This window comes from Sander lucioperca, chromosome 6 (genome assembly GCF_008315115.2).
Source record: "Sander lucioperca isolate FBNREF2018 chromosome 6, SLUC_FBN_1.2, whole genome shotgun sequence".
Taxonomy (NCBI): Eukaryota; Metazoa; Chordata; class Actinopteri; order Perciformes; family Percidae; genus Sander; species Sander lucioperca.
In genome coordinates this window covers 12,782,943-12,804,780 of record NC_050178.1, presented here as the reverse complement: position 1 = coordinate 12,804,780, position 21,838 = coordinate 12,782,943, and the positions used below count along the sequence as shown (strand labels likewise).

General features: G+C 43.5%; 1 protein-coding gene across 2 annotated transcripts in view; it reads left to right on the top strand.

Annotated features, from left to right (window-relative positions):
- Positions 1-21,838, top strand: part of LOC116051497 (plexin-A2-like) — a 95,952-nt gene that overhangs the window by 5,589 nt on the left and 68,525 nt on the right. For both annotated transcript variants that reach the window (XR_004897563.1, XM_031301964.2), the window contains exons 2-3: positions 5,709-7,064; positions 10,350-10,532. Coding sequence is in view for 1 of the 2 variants with exons in the window: in XM_031301964.2 (XP_031157824.1) it covers positions 5,835-7,064; positions 10,350-10,532 (1,413 nt within the window). In the remaining variant the exon portion in view is untranslated. The remainder of the gene's footprint in view (positions 1-5,708; positions 7,065-10,349; positions 10,533-21,838) is intronic.

Here is a 21,838-nt window from a genome sequence, read left to right as displayed (position 1 = left end):
CTGGGCTAGAGAGTAGAGCTCACATTTCACCACTCTCATTCTCTACTGCCCTCAGCTGCACTGTCCACAGATTACTCAGAGCCCCGGTCGGACTCCTCTGTTTACCCCTTGTTCTTCTTCTTGCACATAAGTGACGTTGAAGAAGGAGGGGTGCTGGGCAGCCGCTGCAGCACGGCTCAAACGCACACGCTGTGTGGTTCCAAAGCAAACGCTGTCTTCTTCTGCGGCCGCTGAATTATAGAAGACCCTCTATTGCACTCGAGCTGCATGGGTTTTCATCACAGTGCTGGAGGTCACTTTGACTTTCCCCTCTATGCTCATCACATATGCAACACAAGGGCTTCGGCAGTTGAAAGGAGTCTGCTTGAGGTCACCATTAACCAGGGAAGACCGACAACGAGATTTATGGAAGAGGAGACAGAGCTGAGAAGAGGGAAGGGAGGAGAAAGGCATGCATGGTTAAATGTGACGGTGGCAGCAGCGCCCTTCATCGGGTCCCTGCTCTTAACAGCAATTTCAGATATAGTACTGTATCTGCATGTATAATGCATGCGCACTAAGATAATGGCATGCATTGCAGAGGAGGCTGCTGACTGTGTTGTGGTGATGTGTTGGAATTGGTCCCCTATGTCACATTTGCCTGTGACCAGGTCCCTCGCAGCATCCTGCAGTTATTAGGAGCAAAGCGTGTTGCGATGACATAGTGCTGTTTTACTGTTCCCAGCAGACATCCTGCTATGCTACCATCAAGATTAGTGGCTGGCTGGAGAGTCCTAAAGCGTGCAGTAGCCTATCTGCGCTCACCAATAAACTAAACAACAAGTATGGAAAAAAGGCAATTACGGTTTGTTTTTGTTAATATAAAATCATGTCGGGACACACAGACATGCCAGAAGAGCTGCCAACAAAACTAAATGCATTTACAGCAATTCACACTCGTTTCCAGAGAATACTAGCATCACAAACCGTTATTATCATTATTCCAAATACTGCTTGTAAGATGTTTTCCCCCCATGACTGAGAGAAATGTCTGGCAAGAAGCACTACCGTTTGAATTTACATTGCAGAACATAATGAAGAAAATTAACCACAGGCCAACTGTCACAAAATGTCACTGTGCGGCATCAAAGTGGAGATATCCTGTGGGTATCTGCAGTGTGAGCATCCACGCTACACATTATGCCATCTGAGGCCTGAGTCTGTGTTTCTGTAATGGGGCCTTAAGAGGAGGGGCCAATTGCCTTGGGCTGCTCCTTCACAACGCAGCCACAGATACAACACGGTGGACTGATCACAAAACATTGCTTTTTCTAATAAACCCCACCGGTCCCTTGTGATTCAATATGACATTCATTTATAAGTCATCCTTAATAAAGACGGCATTTTCATGTCCTAATTCCCCGACTCATCACTGTACATACCAGCGACAGCCCCTGGCTCTGGCTTGCTGGCTCCCTCCTCCCTCCTGTCTCTGCCACGTTTGACCTACTTCTGTCTTCACAACATTGTAAACAGATCTACTAATTGCCTTCATTTATTCATTTGGAAGTCAAATTTTGTTGCGGCTGGCGCCCTCCCAGCTCATTCATGTGTAATGTGTACAACGATGGCCCTCCCCCCAATGATTCGTCCATGTGTATTTGCAGGAAACCCTAGACAAGAGTATCCCATCAGGGCATGTGAGCTTGCATACAATAAGTGCAAATATTGTGCAGCACATTACTAAGAAGAGCTGCAGCCACAACTTTTACCCCAAATCTGAAACCTCCAAGAACGAACTTCATAAACTGACTTTCAACTTTCATCAGCTGCCCTGTCTTGGAAAACCTAGTGACTCAAAAAAACCTGCACATTTCTGCCCAGCTGGCTTGAAATCATAAAGACAGAACTGTCCTTTCCGCCCCCTTGGTCTTATACTGTTATTGCTTTTGTGCAGCCGTATAAATCTAGGCCACAAAAAACAACAGCAACAAAAAATATTTTTTATCACTTCTGATGCTAGTGAAAATGACTCCCATTGTTGACTAAGTGTGAGAACAGAAATGTTTCTCCTGACCTTTAGAAAGATCACGGCACAGTCTGTCGACAGATCTCACCCAAATCTTTAATCCAAAATGTAAACAAGATAAACTTGGTCACCATGCTGTTCGTGCTAAATGTGTTTTTCTTTTAAGTGAAAAGATCATGTTGGGCCATCTTATTCCTGGTGTGTGAAAACATATTTAGAAATGCTTTGTGACATTATCCACCGGGGTTTAACAGTGTTCTTAAAACCCATTATGTGTCACAAAGGTGCAATCTTCACAGCAAAGGAAAAAAAAAAAATCACAAAATCATCAAAAAACTAAAGTTATGATTTTTTTTAGTTTTTTTTTTTTACATAACATCAGTGATATAACTCATGACAGCTCATTATAATTCGTGAATTTACTACAAGAAAAATGTTTGCTGACCTGTTGGAAGCCTGGCTTCATGCTATCGAACTTGTGCGAGCAGTGAAAATGATACACTTGGACAGCCTAACAAAGAAATATCCCCTATGAACATTTTAGTTCATCTCTGATGGCAGATGGGTCAAACAAACAAAAGCTAACCATCCCTTCTGTCCCATGCATCATGCCTAACAGGGCGCTACAGAAGCTATGACAGCATTTCACCCCGATAAAAGCTGAACCCAAAGGATGGATTTGGTTCCACTGATCTCGATCCAGGTCAAGGGGTCGTGTTTGTGGAGCACAAGAGGCTGGCTTCTCCCTCATCTGCGCTGTGATTGGTGCCTGCTGAGAGCTTGCTTCCCCAGAGGCCTCAGCAAACCATGTTCCTGTGTGTGAGTGTGAATGAGTCACGTCTGGGCTGGAGCGTGTCTGAGTGGCGAGGCGGAGAATTCAGCAGGGAGGACTGCACAGGGCAAAAAGTTGTCTCTATAATCCAGGGTAAACACTGAGCAGCATGACTGCACGCCTTAGACGTGACCAAAGCCGGGGGAACACAAATGGATGGAATGATGAGGCTGCTGCTCGTCTGCCTGGCTTCGTTTTCCACCAGCACTTCCTTTTTCCTCTTCTCTTTATCCCCTCTCTGTTTTGTAATTCCTCCAGGGGTTTGACTGGAGACGCAACACTGAATTAACCTCTGGGTGGCACTGCTGGTGTCTGTTGTTTAAGGTCATGCCAGACTCAAACCTGGCTTTGCAAATATCACATGGTCTGCTATTTGCTGTCGGACATCAAGAACGCGGTCTTATTAATTACTTCTAGTTGAGAAAAGGACAGCGCTTGAGGTGCTGATAACAATGCAAATTACACTTAAGGTCTTCACCAGAAAGTTTGCAGTGTGATTTGAACAAGAGAAATTCAAAGGTAAGAGATTTTGTTGGACGCCCCAAAGTAGAGACAACCCTAGTTGAATTGGTAAACACAAAATCACTTTTCTGCTGTTTTTTTTTGTGGCAGCTCAAGAATATGTACAAAGGATTGAGTCAGATTTTTGTGATATAATCCGCCCACTTTCAACAGCTCTTTAATGCATTACATCCCATTCCACCGTCCCCTTTCCCACTAGCTTACATCAAAAAGAAGAAGACAGATTTAGAAAAAGGTTTGCACTCTAGGGAGTAAAGGTTTCCAGTGACCACTGGTTTAGGCAATTTGGTTTACTGAAAACAAACTTGCTTAAAATAGTTTATATTTTGTCTACCCAGAAGCCATTAAAATAGAGGACTGCCACTGCTTCCTCTGAAACATTTCAAAAGACCTGAATGCTCTTTTCATCGGGTTTTCACATAAAATGGACAAATTATAGAAAATGGTGGTTACATCAACACAGAAATTGGTTCCGGGACTCATCAGCTTGCAAAACAGATGATTTCAGGGATTTTCAGAAGGAATTTGTTGGACACCATTTGCCCCAAAATAAAGAAGCTGTAAATATTAGCGCCAACATGTCCTGCCAAATCTCAGCTTTCTGAGAACTAATAAAAGCAAACATAGTTTTTCTGTCCAGTTGGAAAATAGTGGTCAAGAAAAGAAGCTTTGTGATCTAACATTTAAGCAGAGATAGATAAAGATATATAGATAAAAGCAACAGTGTGACTAGGATTGATTCACATAGGTCTGAATTAAATGTCATGCATTACAATTAAAGAAAAGCAAACATTGAACTTCAGATTCAAATTCAGCAATACAATGTGCGTCAGATGTTACTCTTAGGTGGCCAATTACGGGTAGAGTTTCTCACACTGAGCCTGCCAAATTGAGCAGAGTAGGTCGAGACACTCGAGTGACTTCTCCCCTGGTGTGAGCGAGGCGGGGACAGATGGACAGGAGATGCTGGAGTGGAGCTGGAGTCGGCCCAGCCAGCTCAGTGTCAGTCCATCCGCTCCATCCCTGGCTCCCTCTCAACTCAGCCAGAAGTCCTGTTAGTCAGCCAATGGAGAGCGCCCACCGCATCATGACCCCCGCATTAGGATCTGACATGGCTGTCTTCATTTAACCTTTACTTATACTGGCAAGTCTGACTGAGAAAACACCCTGTTTATGTTATCTGCAGCCAAAAGAAGACAGTTGTCTTTGAGCTAAAGCCTTCTAGCTTTTTTGGCAGCATATCTTTGGAGGACATTCGTAGAGATATGATTAAAGGAGTGTGAAGGGGCTGCTGGCGATGACAAAGGGGGAGATAGAAAGAACCTTTAGGGGCCAGATTGGAGAAGCTTCTGGTGGCACATGGACAGGATTTAGGGTGATGTAGGTGTCTTAATTTATGATCCTTCCTCCTATGCAAGCAGTTTTATTACTCCATTAATGGACTACGATGAAGTAACGGCGTATGTGAAGCCACTTTATCTACGATGCTTGTGTTGCATTCACTAAACATCTGTCTTTATTCTGAGATAAAAACCTGTTCCTGTTTTTTGTTGCAAATTAGCTTATTTTGTCTCATCTGTATAAGAAACACCGCAAACTAAAACATACTGTACATCATCAATAGTTATGACAAGGGTAAAAAAAAACACTGTCACAAACATATCAAACATCCTTTGCCATGTGTCTAACTCATCCATCCTCCAGTCCATCGTGTGTTTGAGGGACATTGTTTGTCCCCTGGAAATATCTACATAAAATATGCTAATGATATTAAACAGGGAAGTGTGAGGGTTGATGCTGCCTGGCTCTGAATCTCTAATGACTCCCTGCCATCCCTAGAAAAAGCCTGATTAATTTAGGAATGTCGGCCGCAGTGGAGAGTGATTAATTCCTCCTGGATTCAACCACTTAAACGAACAAGGCAAAGGGGAGAAAGGAAAACAGGGAGCCCAAAATACGGAAGCATAATTAATGCATTTGGATCATTTAATTAGCCACCCAAACAGAGGGAAGGCACAGCTACAGTGTGTCACTGCTTTGTTCAAGTAATAGACCACAGTTAGTTCTCTCTTCCAGAGATGCAATATAATGAGCCCCCCTGTTGATAGGGGGAATATTGGACCATCTCTCGGGCTAGTAAATATGGGGAGGCAGTTTGAACAAATGACTACTTGTTTCTTTGATGTCTCATGTGTCTGACTAAGTAGAGAAAGAGGGAAAAACAAGCACATATATTTCTAGGTTTTTAGATGAAGTGTCTAATGATACCCTGAAAGCAGTTTTTCACTCTTGAAGAATCAAGGATCTTTTTGAGTTCAAAACAAATGTCTTTATTCTCTCTTTCAGAATGATGTAAAGATCACTTGAGGAGAACGAGACCGCACTTCAGCTCATCTTTTTCAGCGCAGTCCTGCTCCCAGGTGACACACGATCCCAGGTGTTTTGTCTGACCTAGCTATTTTTTGGGGCCCTATGGGGATGGGAACGTGCTCGGATAAAGGATGGACTTACTGCGGCCTCGCTAAAGGTCCCTGTCCACTAAAGGTCATGTCATGGCCCCTGGCACTGTGGCTATTGACTCTAATCTCTGTGAATCAAAAGACGACTGTTGGACAGACTCTGAACACCTTCCAATCAGAGAGGAGGGAGTGGTCGCTGAACCACCTGACTGTGCATCAGTCTACTGGAGCTCTGTACGTCGGAGCTGTCAACCGAATCTACAAGTTGTCAGCTAATCTCACCCTCCTGGTGTCCCATGACACAGGGCCAGAGTATGACAACAAAGCGTGTTATCCTCCGCTGATTGTCCAGCCCTGTTCTGAGCCTCTTGCCTCTACTGACAACGTGAACAAACTGTTGCTCATCGACTACTCTCACAACCGGCTGCTGGCCTGCGGGAGTCTCTACCAGGGTGTCTGCAAGCTGATGAGGCTGGATGACTTGTTCATCCTTGTGGAGCCCACGCACAAGAAGGAACACTACCTGTCCAGTGACAACCAGACAGGGACGATGTACGGGGTTGTTGTGCCCTCGCAGGGTCAGGATGCCACTCTGTACATCGGTACGGCCGTCGGTGGCAAACAGGACTACTTCCCAACTATCTCCAGCCGCAAGCTGCCTCGCGACCCAGAATCCTCTGCCATGCTGGACTACGAGCTTCACACTGACTTTGTTTCCTCTCTTATTAAAATCCCCTCAGACACACTGGCTCTTGTCCCACACTTTGACATCTACTACATCTATGGTTTCGCTAGTGGCAGCTTCGTCTACTTCATGACCGTGCAGCCGGAGACGCCTGAGAATGGGATGCCTGCTGGCGGCTCCCCTGGCGACCTGTTTTACACCTCTCGCATCATCCGCCTCTGCAAAGGTGACAAGAAGTTCCACTCATACGTGTCGCTTCCTGTGGGGTGCGTACATAAAGGCGAGGAGTACCGTCTGCTGCAGGCGGCTTACCTGTCTAAGGCCGGCAGGGTTCTGGCAAAGTCGCTCAACATCAGCGCCCAGGAGGACGTGCTCTTTGCCGTGTTCTCCAAGGGACAGAAGCAGTGCCACGACCCTCCAGATCACTCCGCTCTCTGCGTCTTCACCATCCAAGACATCAACACTCGCATCAAGGAGCGGCTGCAGTCCTGCTACCAGGGAGAGGGAAACCTGGAGCTGCACTGGCTGCTGGGAAAGGACGTGCAGTGCACCAAGGCGGTAGGTGAAATGTACAGAAATTTAGCCTCCTGTAACACACATATTTAAACCAACTATGAAAGGTGGTGAGCAGCACTGATAGAGATTTACTGAAAGCTTATGCACAACCATGATTGGAGCCTAATAGGCCGTCAGTCAGAGCGGTGCTGAAGACAACATTCAGGTTTTCAGGATCCCACAAGAGCAGAAGAGCTGGAGGAGATTAATTCCACAATGCTAATCAGAGGAGTTTTGTATAGAGCTTTGATTTCATTCAGGGGTTTGGGCACTCGCTCCCGCCTACTTCTCCTCCCCTGTCTCTCTCCCCCCCATCTCCTTCCTTCTACTCTTGTCGCTGTCAGCTGTATTAGAGCCCTCTGAGACCTGTTCTTGATCTTGAGAAAAGGGCTTTCTTGTACATGTCCAAGTCTGTTCCTTGTGAAAGCTATAATTCTGCATAATGAGTGGCTTTCATGGAAACAAGTTGAAAGCGAATCATGAAAACAATGATATTCATCGCATCCTTTGCTCTGTTGGTTCACAACATGTACTTTGATTCCACCATGCCAATAAACAAATAAGATGTTCAGTAATGTTATTCATAAAAGTAGCTGAGGGAGGACAGAGACACATAATAATTTGTAATTAACTCTTACTGTGCAGTTAACCAAAAGGGCTTTCTATCTAAAATGGACTGTAAATGAAACGCAGTGGTTCAGTGTTTCTTTGGTTGCATGATTAATTACTCAGTGAAAGATCAAAATATTTTCTTTCCTGTGAAAGTGGATATCTTGAAAGTGAAAGATCAAGATATTTTCTTTCCCGTGTCAAGATTTTTAAACGTGCCTATCTTAAGATAATAACTTAAAAAGACCAATGTCTTTGTTGCAGGGATGACTAAGTGAAGGGATGATGAAGTATTTATGAATGGAAGTTAGATGAATTGCTTATATTTCTAATTTAAAGGTCCTATGACATGCTGCTTTTATATAGGCCTTAGTGGTCCCCTAATACTGTATCTGAAGTCTCTTTCCCGAAATTCAGCCTTGGTGCAGAATTACAGCCACTAGAGCCAGTCCCACAATGAGCTTTACTAAGGATGTGCCATTTCTGTGTCTGTAGCTTTAAATGCTATTGAGGAGGAGAGAGGGGGGGCAAGGTGGAGGGTGGGGGTGTGGCCTTGATCAACTGCCACTTTGCTTGTTTTCAAGCCATGATGTCTCTCTCTTTCTCATTGGTGGGCCAAATTCTCTGGGCGGGCAAAGCAGAGAAAGGGGAGGTAACCTTGGTCCTTATGACCTCATAAGGAGGAGATTTCAGATTGGCCCATCTGAGCTTTCATTTTCTCAAAGGCAGAGCAGGATACCCAGAGCTCGGTTTACACCTATCGCCATTTCTAGCCACTGAGGGACCATAGGCAGGCTGGGGGAATGCATATTAATGTTAAAAAACCTCATAAAGTGACATTTTCATGCCATGGGACCTTTAACATCTAACATTTCCAAATAGTTATAAAAGGTATGCCATTAAAAATTCAGCTGCAGAATTTTAGACTGGCAATTTTGCAAACAGTCAACAGTAATAAATGCAACTGTTTAGAAAATTCACAGATATATGTACTAGTGCTGTCAGTTAAACGCGTTATTAACGGCGTTAACGCAAACCCATTTTAACGGCGTAAATTTTATTGCGAGATTAACGTTCTTTTTGGTCTAGCAAACTTTGTAGTTTTTTGCACATGCTGTTGCAACAACTACGAACGTTAGAAAAACTACAACACCACACCGGATCTAGCTAGACCGGAAACAAAACAACAGGCACGCCGCACACACTCGTTGGGGCTTGCGAGCCGGCCAAAGAGTAGTACATACCTGCAAACTAGTTGCTTTTCGGCGAAAATCTCCGTATTGAATGGGGTCCAAGACCTGGTGCTAATACGGCACCGGTGCGAATAGCAACGTGTATTTCGGTGCCTTATTTAGGTACCACTTTACACGGTGTAAAGTGTGTCTGTATTTCACTGTAGAGGATTCTAACACCAGACTGTAGCTGCCGTTGTCTGAAAAACACAGACTCAGCCTCGCCTCGCCAGCCTCGTGGTGCATTCAAAGTAATTGTAAAATACCCTTTTCCCATCCAGTGGTTGTTTTCGCCGTTTTGTGCTCCTTTTTTTTTTTACATCAACCTTTTATTGTTTTATATTTTTGAACATACAGAACAGACAAATATATAGAATAGACAATAAATATATATATATATACAAATCTTTCGGTTCAGGCACTGTTTTAAAAGTATCGTTGTATCATGTTGATAAGAGCAATAAAATGAGAAAAAATAATGGGACAAAAAGAAATCAAGGGACATTTAGAATAGATAAAAATGTGCGATTAATTGCGATTAATTGCGAGTTAACTATGACATTAAATATTTTAATCGTTTGACAGCACTAATATGTACAATAAGTTTCAAAAGAGAAGAGTTGAATGCACGCATACTATAGCCAGAAAGAAAATGGCTTATATGTGGTGAGATAAGAAGTTTTTGTTTACACTGAGTTTATTTCACTAATCACAATCAGTAAAGCTGAGGCACTTGATGAAAGAAAAACAACAGTAAGAACTAATATGTGTTAGAAGTCAAGGATGTGAAATAAGAAATTAGCTGCCCTAAAAAGGTATTCATACACTGAGCGACAGGCAATTAGCAAAGCTTTGCATGTTAGTACAAAAAGATGTAACAGGACTGCAAAGCATGCGGCTCTCTTTGATGCTTAAACCTGACATATCTTGTGCTGTGTGTTTGTGTGATGTCAGATCAAGTGATCTAAAAATCACAGAAACAGGCGCAAAATACACAGCGTTTCTCGTGTTTGCCATCAACAATTAGCCTGCTCCGCAAATTTGGCCGCTCCGAGGCTTGCTGATGAAGGCGGCAGCCCGAACCCTTTTGAAGTAATCGTTTTTAACCCTGAATATTGTGCACTTAATGCATGTTAGGCTTGCCACAGGTCAGCGTGAGTTCTCGTCTTGTATTCGTATGTCTACAGTGATCTCAGTCATTTTTCTGGCTCCCACTTACGCTCTTCCCTCTCTCTCTCGTTACCTCCACCTCCCCTCCTTACATGTGTCATCCCCACTCCTCCTTCCTCTCACTCTCTTCCCTTTTTAATCCCTCCCTCCTTTCACATTTTTTCCTGTTTTCTTCCCCACACCTTCTCAAATAACAACTCTCTGCCTTCATATTCTTAATGCCTTCTTCATCTTCACCCCAACTCCCATCTGTCCATCCCTCCCTCTCTCCACGCAGCCTGTTCCCATCGATGATCACTTCTGTGGCCTGGATATAAACCAGCCCCTGGGGGGTTCCCAGCTGGTGACGGGTTGGACGGTGTACACTGAGAGCAGGGACAGGCTGACCTCTGTCACCTCCTACGTCTACAATGGACACAGTGTGATCTTCCTGGGGACCAGGAGTGGACGGCTGAAGAAGGTGAGAGCATACTGAGGAATTGTCTGGTTGCTTAAAGCGAAATGCTCAAGAGAGGTAACCAGATCCTCTTGATGACTAATAACATCACTTATTTACTCAAAACACAACAATGATTTATCGAGGCTGCTATTGATGACCTATTGGCATCTCGGGTTTGTGCAGCGATTCAAATAGGTCTTATGTCATGCCTATTCATGGCTATTTCCAATGGTTGTCAAAACAATCAACTCCTCAGAGCTTAGTAGGTGGGGTTAAGAATGGGAAAGTCATGTTCTTACAAAGCTGGCTAGCTAATGGAAAGTAGCCACAGAAAAATGGCAAAATGGGTGGATAAGATTGATGAAACTGTACAAGTAGCATCAATCTCCAGCATCAAGTCCAAGCACAGAAATAACAACACTTAAAAGGACAAATTTCTATGATAGATAAACTGCCAACTAAAAACAAATTCAGCAGGATGGCTGTGTCACTGGGTGATTTGGGAAAAATCAAACAAAATAACATTTGAAGTCACTCCCCTAAATCCTTGTCCTGATGAGACACGAGCATATAAAACAAATCTAATGCAAACTGATGATTCTGAGGGAGTGACAACACAACCTAATAAAGTTTAAAATACTACTCCAGCAATTTAGTATGACACTTCCATAAAGTTTGACTACAACAAGAATAGTCAAACTTGATACAGCAGAGCCAGAGATATCCTGACATTTAGTTCCTAGTTTGGGGAGTCAAACTCCAAACACACGGGAACCTACATTTCCTATAATGCAGCGCAGAGCTTTTGGTTAGACCTTCCCTGTCTCCTAAATGCTCATGTCTAACTCCATGCCCACAGTTTGTAACGCAGGCTTGCTGTTGAGAATTTGAAGGGCCAATGCCAAAGTCAGAATAACCCTGATGACATAATAGTGACATCACCACTTTCTCAGACTTAACAAAGACAGAGACAAGAAAAAAGACGTTTTCACAGGCGGTGTTGCAGTCACCATGACTAATTAACTTACGTGTAAAATTAGTGGAATGTCCCTTTAGTTACATCACAATAAAGGTTTCTTCCACCAAACTTCATATTACATCATTTGTCAGTCGACCATGAGAATACACCACTGAGATTCATCACTCGCAGCTGTTTTTGCATCTCACCGCCGTGGTGCATTTATGTAATAATGATCTTAAATCCATTAACACTAATTAGTGCAATAATATGATCAATTAATGGCCTAATTAGCATAACTGGTTGTGTTTAATACTGTATATCACGGTGATTATGTGGGACATTATGCAGCTGAACAAAGGTGCAGTAATCATGCAGCACTACATCTGCAGCCTTTGGACCGAGTACAAACCAATGTAAATTTCAACCTGTGACAACTTGAGCCACAACTGAAGCACATGCCTGTTCCTTCGATCCCTTTGTATTAGTTGTTTTAGTAACAGGAAATTATGCAACTCTAGTGCCTCTTGTTTAACACATGTCCTGGTGGATTTTGGTTTAAATAGCGTTTAGCATTACAAAATACTTAAAGGTCCACTTCACATTATCTTTGTGTGCTTGACATGGATTTTTACATGTTAATAAAACACCATTAGATTTGTAAGCGTTCTCTGTATCTTGTAGGCAGGTTCAAATCACTCCACTAAATCCTTCACCTTAAGGCACAAGAAAACAAGAAAATACAATGATTTTCAATTAATTTACTTGTCTAACAAGTCTAATTTCAGTTATCCTTGTTTCAAAGCCTAACCTTAGTTTTCCCATTATTTCAATGTCCTGGTAAAGCAAAAATAAATGTGTTCTGAGTCTGTCTGTGAAGGAGCACAAAAATCGCCCAAGTATATAAAATTAGGTTTCTAAATCATGAAACAATGAGCAGTATTCTCTGCTCTTTAGACACTGGGGGCACTGAGCGGAAGAACGAGCCACTGCCATTGGCCGCTGGCATCGACTGACTCTTGTTGCAGATGTGTTAGTTCACTAGCACATATACTAAGCAAGTAGCAGACAATGGTAGCACAGCACACCCCCCCCGAGCCGAAGAGCACTCTCTGCGCTAACCCATTAGCACACACAGTCTATAGTAGGACAGCACACACACTCTGAGCCGCTTCACGGCGACAGACAGCACCAAGCACACACCTGCAGCAGTGAGCAGAAGCTGCCGGCGGGCCGGGTAGCCAATTCAGCATAAAAGACTTGTAATTACGGGTGCGTGCTCGGAATCGAAGTAGCACAGCCAGGAGGGAAGACCCCAAGGTGGGCCCAGGAAGGAGGAGCTGGTTGAGATTGTCACCCTGGAACTGGAACGAACAGTTGAAAACAACTCTGTTCTTGCCATTGTGCTGGACCATATGGTGGGGGATGTACCAGCTGTTCTTGGTTTCTTCTGTTCCTGGCTCCAGCTTCACTACATAGCCTGCCTCTTCAAGCCTACAGATCTCAGCAATGTAGGCCTTTGCCTGCTTTATCGCTTCTTGGTCCTGGTGAGACCTGGTGCTGGCCTTCGCACTGCGCCATGGCAGCACGTCTATTTGCCACAGTTTGTCAACATTGCTGTACAGGTCTCCATACCGTGGCTCCGGGCATGTGAATAGACACTGCTGGTCAGTAAAGCGGTGCAGCAGCCCCTGAGCTGGACCCTGCAATGTCCAGCCTAGGCGTGTATTGATGGCGGCAGGACCTCCTGGGGGACCAAAGCGAACTGGCTCTATGGGCGTAATTAAGTGGGGATTGTCCGAGCCGATAAGCAACACAGGGAAGACCCGGTCCAAGTCCTGTAGCGGTAGTCCCCTGAGATGTCGGTACTTCTGCTTAAGTGAGCTGACTGGGTGTGTATGTTCAGCCAAACCCAGTTTTTTAGCCGTGAAGGCACATTCGATCTGATAAAGTTTCTTTGGTTGAGAGGCCGGGGAGAGCCTGAATGATACAGCCGCCCCATGGAGGACATGAAGCTCCTGCCGCACTGTCCGCAAGGGCAAATCCTCTGGTTGTCCCTGGAGGCCCAACTGCTGAGTATGAAGGAGGATTGTCCGCTCTGACCCCTCATCCAGGATTGCGTACGATTCTAGGGTCTGATCTCCGTAATGTAAGAGGACTTTAGTGACTTTAAGGAGAACCTTGCGCCCTTCCACTGGCCGATCAATGTAGAGTACTTCCTCTGTAGTCGTTGGAGAACTGTTGCTGTTCACTACTCGATTATCAGCCTTCTCAAACTCTAACCAGTCCGAAAGATACAAAAGCGTGGGAATGGGAGTGTGATGAGGGTGAATAGAACAACGGAAACTGGCTCTCAGGTCATGAGGTAGCTTCCCTAGCAACCTAGACACATGGGACCCACACTGCAGCTCCATTCTCCCCTTTCCCCCCAGCTGCTCCAGCATGCTCACAAGGGAACGCACCTTTAATGCAAACATGCGGAAGGCCTTTACATCCCCGCAGGCTACATTGGGAGCGTCCATTAACTCTGCAATCCTCTGTAGAGCTAACTGATGAGGCTGCCCGTACTGCTCAGTAAGAGCAGCCATAGTGTCTGCGAAAGGGTACTGTGAGTTTGAGTAGGAGTCAGCAATCAATAGGGCTTCCTCAAGCTTCAGGTGATCAACTAGGATTTGGAACTTGAACCTTTCAGTTGCATCAGCTGGTAGGATGTTGTCTAGTGCAACTTTCAGACGTGCAAACTCTCGAGGATTTGGATGAACAAAGTCTGGTATAGTAGGCGTTGGACCTCTATATGACCGTTCTTGGCCACCAGCTGGACTGTGGCTGCGGTGTCTGGAGTGAGAGTGATAGTATCGTGGACCGCCGTGTCTTGGTGGGGAGTAGCGCTGCTTGGTGGCTTCCCAATTATCTCTCCCTTCTGTACGGTAACGGTCAGGGGAACGGAATCTGGGCCTCTCGGCGGTGCGCCAATTCTCAGATGAGCGGGCATGTGAGTACTCTGGGGAGTAGTGACTCACAGGAGAGTGAGCGTGGCTGCTCCTTGGTGACTGGCCGGGACTCCTCACCGATCTGTGTGAATGTCTCCGATGCATGTGGCGATACTCAGGGGAACGAGCTTTACGATGCTCACGGTGCTCAATAGGGTAATCCGTTGGAGGAACTGCACCTGAGTGAGCATAGAGTCGTTGTCCAGCCTTCAGCCTTCCACCTCCATCTGCCATGGTGAATTGTAGATCTACTCTATTCCCTTCTCTCGTCTCAGCATCATCACTTTGATGCTGAATTGTCGACTGAGGCTGACTTGCAGGTCCATTAGTGTTTTGTAACCGTTGGAGTTCTCTTCCTAGGTGTTGTAACTGCTGATGAAGCTGCTCGGTCTCATGCGTAGTTTGGCGTCTGAGCTGCTCTAGCTTGTGCTCGCTCACTCTAGCCTGGAGGTGTAGATCCTCATTACGCAGCCGTAATTCCTGCATAGACTCCAGGAGAGCCTTCTGCTTGAGCTTTAAGATTCTGTTCTCCGTTCGTAACAGATCGGTACTCTCATCCCAGCTGTCCTGAATCACCCATTGTGATAGGTTGTGCTGCTCCTGACTTTCTGGTGAAGATGAGCGACTCTGGTCTCTACTCCTCTCATACTCCTTTTCCTCCCTTGCTTGGTCGGTTGGAGCGTGTGTTGATGTAGGCAGTGAACTGCGTCTCCTTGGTTCTAGACCAGTAAGATAGTAGTCCATCAAACGTGTTGGAAGTGCAGTCTGCCTCACAACACCCGCTCTATGGGCGCATCTGGATAATCTGACATCGTCAACAACAGTGGGCCTGGATCCGGCTCGAAGGACCATGTAATTACAGGTGCACGATGGTGCTACCCATTTATCGGTAACTGACTGGTTAGTAGTGAATCCGAGTCCACTGAAGGGGGTCCGATAAGAACCAGACAAGTGTCACTTCTTAATTATCCTTTATTGCCTCACAATCAACACACGCTCATTTCTCCAACAGTATGTGGATGCCTACATGGAGGTGTGGTTCTGAAATGATATAAGTACAAAGAAATACTGTGTATGATCCTATAAGTTCAAATAGACCATTAACTTAAATCCCAAACTAAATAGACAGCATTCAGTATATCAGTTATAGGCATATGAGCTAACAGTTAGCATTAACATAAAAACTAGCATACATACATTTCAATGCCCTGAATGTTAAATTGACAGTACATGGCTATGCTGCCGCCTGCTGGTAGGGGCAGTTAATTACAGTTTGACCTACTTCCATTTAACTGCCGTAAAGTCTACTCTCAATAAAATCTCCGTGATCTGCGTAACTACAGCACTGTGGAACATTCGTTCACACACTTGGTGAACGAATCGAGACCGATGCTCTGCAGTCTAACGTTGGTAGTAACATTGTTTTTATACAGTTATGGGGTTATGTTAAAGCAGCCATATTATGCTCATTTTCAGGTTCATAATTGTATTTTAAGGTTGTACCAGAATAGGTTTACATGGTTTAATTTTCAAAAAACACCATATTTGTGTTGTACTGCAGTGCTCTCTCTCACTGCTGCAGATCCTCTTTTCAGCTGGTCTCTGTTTTAGCTACAGAGTGAGACCTCTTTTCTTCTTCTTCTGTACTATCTTTGATTACACTTGCACATGCTCAGTAGCTCAGATGTAGATCATGTCAGCTAGCTAGCTCCATAGACAGTAAAAGAAAGGCTGTTTCTACAACTTCAGTCAGTTACAAGGCAGGATTAGCTGGGGGACTTCTAAATGAGGGCGCACATGTAAGTAGTTCTTTTGTAGATTATGGTGAACTTGTGTGTGTTGTAGCAGTGCTTTGCTATTGAGAACGAGGTAGCATGCTAGCGTTAGCATGCTAGCGTTAGCATTAGCATTAGCATGCTAACGCTACGAGCTAATGGTTGCGGTTAGCCTGCTCGTTTCGGCTTGTGACGTCACAAGCCGTGCCGATTTTGAACAGCTCACCCAGAGACTGAAGGCAGGACACATTCAGAAACCGTATCTCACTCTAAACACCATGGATGGATTTTTTTCAAAGTTTGTATGTGTGTGTGGAAGCACCAGAGACACAACATAACACCCCAAATCCCAGAAAAAGTGATTTTTTTCATAATATGGGCACTTTAAGCATGACTTTAGTGCGTCATTAAACCATGATTTTAGGACGCCCAAAACATTCCACAATTTAGTACTATACAGTTTATTTTTCATATGTTTTCAACAAGTATTTTCTAACATGTAGGCTATATTGAAATATCACTGATTTTGCTTTACTCTGACTTTAAAGTCTCATCATTTTTTTTCATTTTTGTTTTGTGAATTTCTTGTTCCTGTCTTCAAGGTTTCAAAGGCCTGGTGATATTCTACATGTTTTCTTATTGTCAACAAATCCAATAAAAAGACAAAAAAACATAAATGTATACTATTAATACTGCGTGTGTAGCCTTAACCCTGATACATCTTATTCCTCTGTGCCACAGACCTCCATTGTTGTCCAAAAACACATCCTTAAGCCACAGTGTTGCACTTGGTGACATGTTTTTTATTATGATGAATATGGGCACTGTAGTTTATTTTGAGTCAGCCCATATACTGTACATTGTTCTGCTGCCATAAATACTTACAAACACACCAAATCTGCAGCTAAAAATAAACAAGTGCATCTTTTACTCCCATTTGAGTAGCATTCGCTAAAAAGGACTAGCCCAGCTGTTTCAGGAAATTACTTAGCTTTAGGCTTTAAAAAAGAAATGAAAATTTACTTGTGACATGTTTTTAAAGTTAGCAGGACAAAAGAGGCTAAGTGCCACAGACAGGCAGGTAGGACCTGAAAGCATTAAGAGGTTGACTAAAGCATTGTTGGTTTTGGTCTTTTCATTGGATTTAACGATAAGAAAAATAAAAAAAATATTGCCAGCCTTATCCTTTTAAGTGTAACTTTAGTATTCCTTTAGTATTAGGTTTCTGCTGTTCTTCCGTGCTTGCATCATCAGGTGCATTCATGGTGTTAAACGAAGAAGTTGAGTGAAGAATGACAAAAAGAGAGCTTGAGAGAGAAGCTAAAATTCTGACCCTTTTAGGGCTACTGATTTGTGATTAATCTGCCATTTTTTTTAAAAGGACAAATCCGGCGCAAAATGAACCTAGGGGTTAATAACACGTTTACTGAGTCAACCATTCTCTGGGATATGTTTTCATGCTAATCGAATGTGACCACTTTTATCGCAAACCGCTAATTAGCTTATATAGCTAGTCGTCGGGGCACAGATAAAGTAAAAAGAAATCACTATTTCTATACCACTAACAAGGCTCAAAATAGCACCACACTTCCACGGTAGCATAATGAGGGTCCCTACATGTAAACCGAAGCATTGAGAACATTGTAAGTGTACAGACAGTTTATTAAAAAGATTTTAGAGTTTATAAAGACAGTACCGTTCACGTATACATGCGGGCGCCATCTTGGGAAAACAGTCGTGACCAGTCGAATGATGAACGGCGTGCAACCAGTAACCAGTAACATAGCTCAAGCAGGGCGTTCGTTTTACATGTAGGGACCCTCATTATGCTACCGTGGAAGTGGGGTGCTATTTTGAGCCTTGTTAGTGGTATAGAAATAGCAATTTTTTTCTTTCTTTATCTGTGCCCCGACGACTAGCTTTATAAGCTAATTAGCGGTTTGCGATAAAACTGGTCACATTCGATTAGCATGAAAACATGTCCCAGAGAACGGTCGACTCGGTGCACATGTGTTATTAACCCCTAGGTTCATTTTGCGCCGGATTTGTCCTTTAATTAAATAATAATCAATAATCATTGATTCATTCTGGCTAAAAAAAAAAAAAGGGTCAGAAAATAGTAAATAAATGCACCACAAAATGCTTGTTTTATCTGATCAACAGTCCAATACCCACAGATAGTCAGTTGTCTATCATACATGACAAAAAATGCCTCAAATCCTCTCATCTAAGACGTTACAATCCGAGAATGTGTGGCATATTTACTTGGGGAAATGACTGAAACAATGATCTCATTATTAAAACAGCAATTTTTTTGTTTTGTTTATTGACTAATGATTTCAGGTCTAATTTCTCAACTCTGCACCCCTGGAAATGACTGATTGAAGTGGACATGATTGTCGCAGTGTTTCCCACAGATTCGAAAGCAATTTGTGGCGGGGAGGGAGGGGGCAGTAAGAGTAAAAAATGACATAACATTATTTATTATACGTTTATTTGATTCACAGCTGCTATATAGTGTTTTGACCTCGACAATCCAACTGCATTTTACCGCAAACTTGCGACTAGTTAACTTTCTAAAGCAGGCACAATCGCTTGTTTGCTAAGAGTCGGGTCGGTGATTGTGAATGTGTGATTGTGTAAAGGTGTTCACGAGATAGATACCAACCTTTCGTGAACTAGTGAATTTTGCCAGCTGTCTTCTCTCCTTTACGGAGATAGACACTGTGTGCACGGTGGGCTTGATGGTGTTTTAAGCCTCCAATGTCGCCTTACAGGCAGCTAACCCTCACCTTAACACTAAGGGCGTTTCTCAATCTGTGTTCTTCTATTGACTTGTATTCTTGTGTCCCTGTGAAATGTCATCTCTGTTGCCAAAGTACTGTTCCAATACACAAGTTCGCATTTCACCAAGAACAGTTAAGATTCCCGGAAATGTTCTTAACACGCCCATTTTACCGAGGATGCATTGGTTGGTAACTTGTATGAACTTCGCAGCACCCGTATCCCAACATTCATTTTGGCATTCAATGATGGTCGGGTTTTTCGCCATCTTATTCATCACTAAATTCACTTCTGAGAACGTTTTAGGCGAGAAATGAACGGTTTAGATTTCGAATATAGGCAGTCTTGTGTAAATCTTTGCCGAATTGACAATTTGCTCCAAAGTTTTCGGAGTTGAGAGGCTCCATAAAGTGACGCGGCAGCCAGCTTGCGCCTGCCAGGGCCGCTAGCTCGTCGCTCGGACAGTCACGCTCGGAGACCCCGCTGTAAACCGGAGGTGTTTTAAACCGGTCCCGTAAATAAGAGGCTTTTATTTCACCGTTGACTGATCGTATGTCCATCATAAGATTAACGGGAGACTTATTTAAATTATGCCATAGGCTATACATTAGATTTAATATTTAGTTCATATTTTTTTGGTGTATTTGTTTTCTGATTTACTAGAAGTTGAGTTTCAGTCTGTATGATAAGTGAACAGTTGTACATAAAGTGGTAACATGCTATGACATGTTATGTAGACTAAAGGGGAGACACCAACCTTTATAATTTGAATTGCTAATTTCCATCTGTTGACCCTGGGCATATACAGTGCACTACAATAATATAGAAATGATAATTCCACATAACACTAATAGAAACACATAGGACACACCAGTGCATATGCCTACTTATTTTTTAATTTCAACTGACTTAAACTTATACACTAATAATAGTAGGGATCGCATTCCACTCTTTTGAATAAGTAAGGGGTGTTTGAGCTAAACCATAAACAATAAAATTAAAGCTCAATTAGTTTTATTTTTCAATATTATTGCAATAGTTGTAGCATTATGAGTTTTTCTTGTCCGGAGATTGTTTTAATACATTTTATTTCTAGCTGTTATTTTGGAGCCCTGCAGGTAGCCTCTGTGCTGGGGTTGTTGAGCAAAAACAGGAAGAACGCATCATCTCAAACTGTTAACAGCGTTTTCTGTGCTTGTGAACTTGCGGGTTCATTCTTCCAAGAACAACCAGCAAGAACGTTCTCCCCAAGAACACAAGTCCGTTCTTTGCATTCTTGAGATTGAGAAACACCCTAACTTCTTTGACATAACCATTGCCGCGCTGCCTGGAAGGCGACGTTGGGGGCTAAAAACACCAAACACCGCATGGTGGGAGGAGCTGTGTGTGTATGTGAGCGAGACACAAGTGACAGAGAGACGGAGGAGAGCAGGGAAAGGAAATGCAGAAGAACGTGTTTTAAATAGCGTTTAAAAAAAAATAAATAAATAACGAAACGCAATGTGCGGCGGCCGGTGTTGATAGTGAGGCGCATCGCCACACGTTAGACTATGCGTGGGAAACACTTGTGGGAAACAACAATTGTCGGTTTCATAAAGTTACAAAAATCAGAAAGGTGTGAGTGGGGTTTCAGACGCTGTTTGGCAATCTGACAAGCACTTTACAGCATACTGACCCCTTAATGCTCCTTGGCATGCCTAACAATGATGTATCGATGTATGTTTGAAACTCACTGAACAACAACTTTAACACAATAAGGCAGGCAAACAAAGCAAAGCAAGCAAACAAAAGAACGCTATAGATGTGATGCCACATGCAGAAAATGTACAGAACACAGGCATTTATAGGAATGCATCATCCACCATAGTGATTTCTTTCACAGCTATACATGTAGACCCACAGACATTCATTGACCTCTTTCTGAGGGGCTCATAAAGTTGATTTAACTCATTGTCCATCATGTTTGATTTCAAATGCATGCTGTAATGATATCTCATAATCAAGTTCCTATAAGGCTCATATTTAATCTAACTGGATTGACTTGGTAGCACCTCTGGCTCTGCTTACTGCACACTGTCGTACAGGCATGCAGCTGACTGAGGAAATGTGTGAGAGGACTGTTGTGACATTAGCCTGGGGGCCTCAGTCTTATGAGGAGCAATCTGTCTGACACATACACACACACACACACACACACACACACACACACACACACACACACACACACACACACACACATGGGTCCAGACTAGGAGCGCAGATAGCATCACTGCAGCTCTTTCATTGGATGAGCCATCGGGGAAAAAAGACAAGATAGCCTGACAGAAAGAGAAAGAGAAGAATCTGGGACAGTGTGAGACAAAGACAGAGAAATGGCAAAGGGAGGTAAAAATACTTAGATCTTCAGTTAGAAAAAGTAAAAGGGATATATTTAGGAAGAAAGAGAAGTTAGATCAGTAAAAAACAGAGCAAAATGTATGTTTTGCATGTGTTCAGGAATTGAGCAGAAAGGTTGGGTTAGGAGCATAAGGAATCCGTCATTACTGCTCTAAGTGCATAGTGTCTAAAGGCCAGAGTTTGTCATTACACTGAGAGAACGAGCAGCCATGATTCAGACTCCCAGGAGCCTCCAGGAGCACTGGGGTCACCTCTCGAATCCTATTCCATCACCCCCAAATGGACAGGCTGAGTGGAAATGGGGCATGACAATAAATGCCATCAGCGGATCATTCCAGCAGCAGGGCCATTGCAAAGGTCAAGCCTGCCACAGGAATGGTGTAGCTGGGGTGAAAGGTCACAGGGATAAACAACAGTCTCACC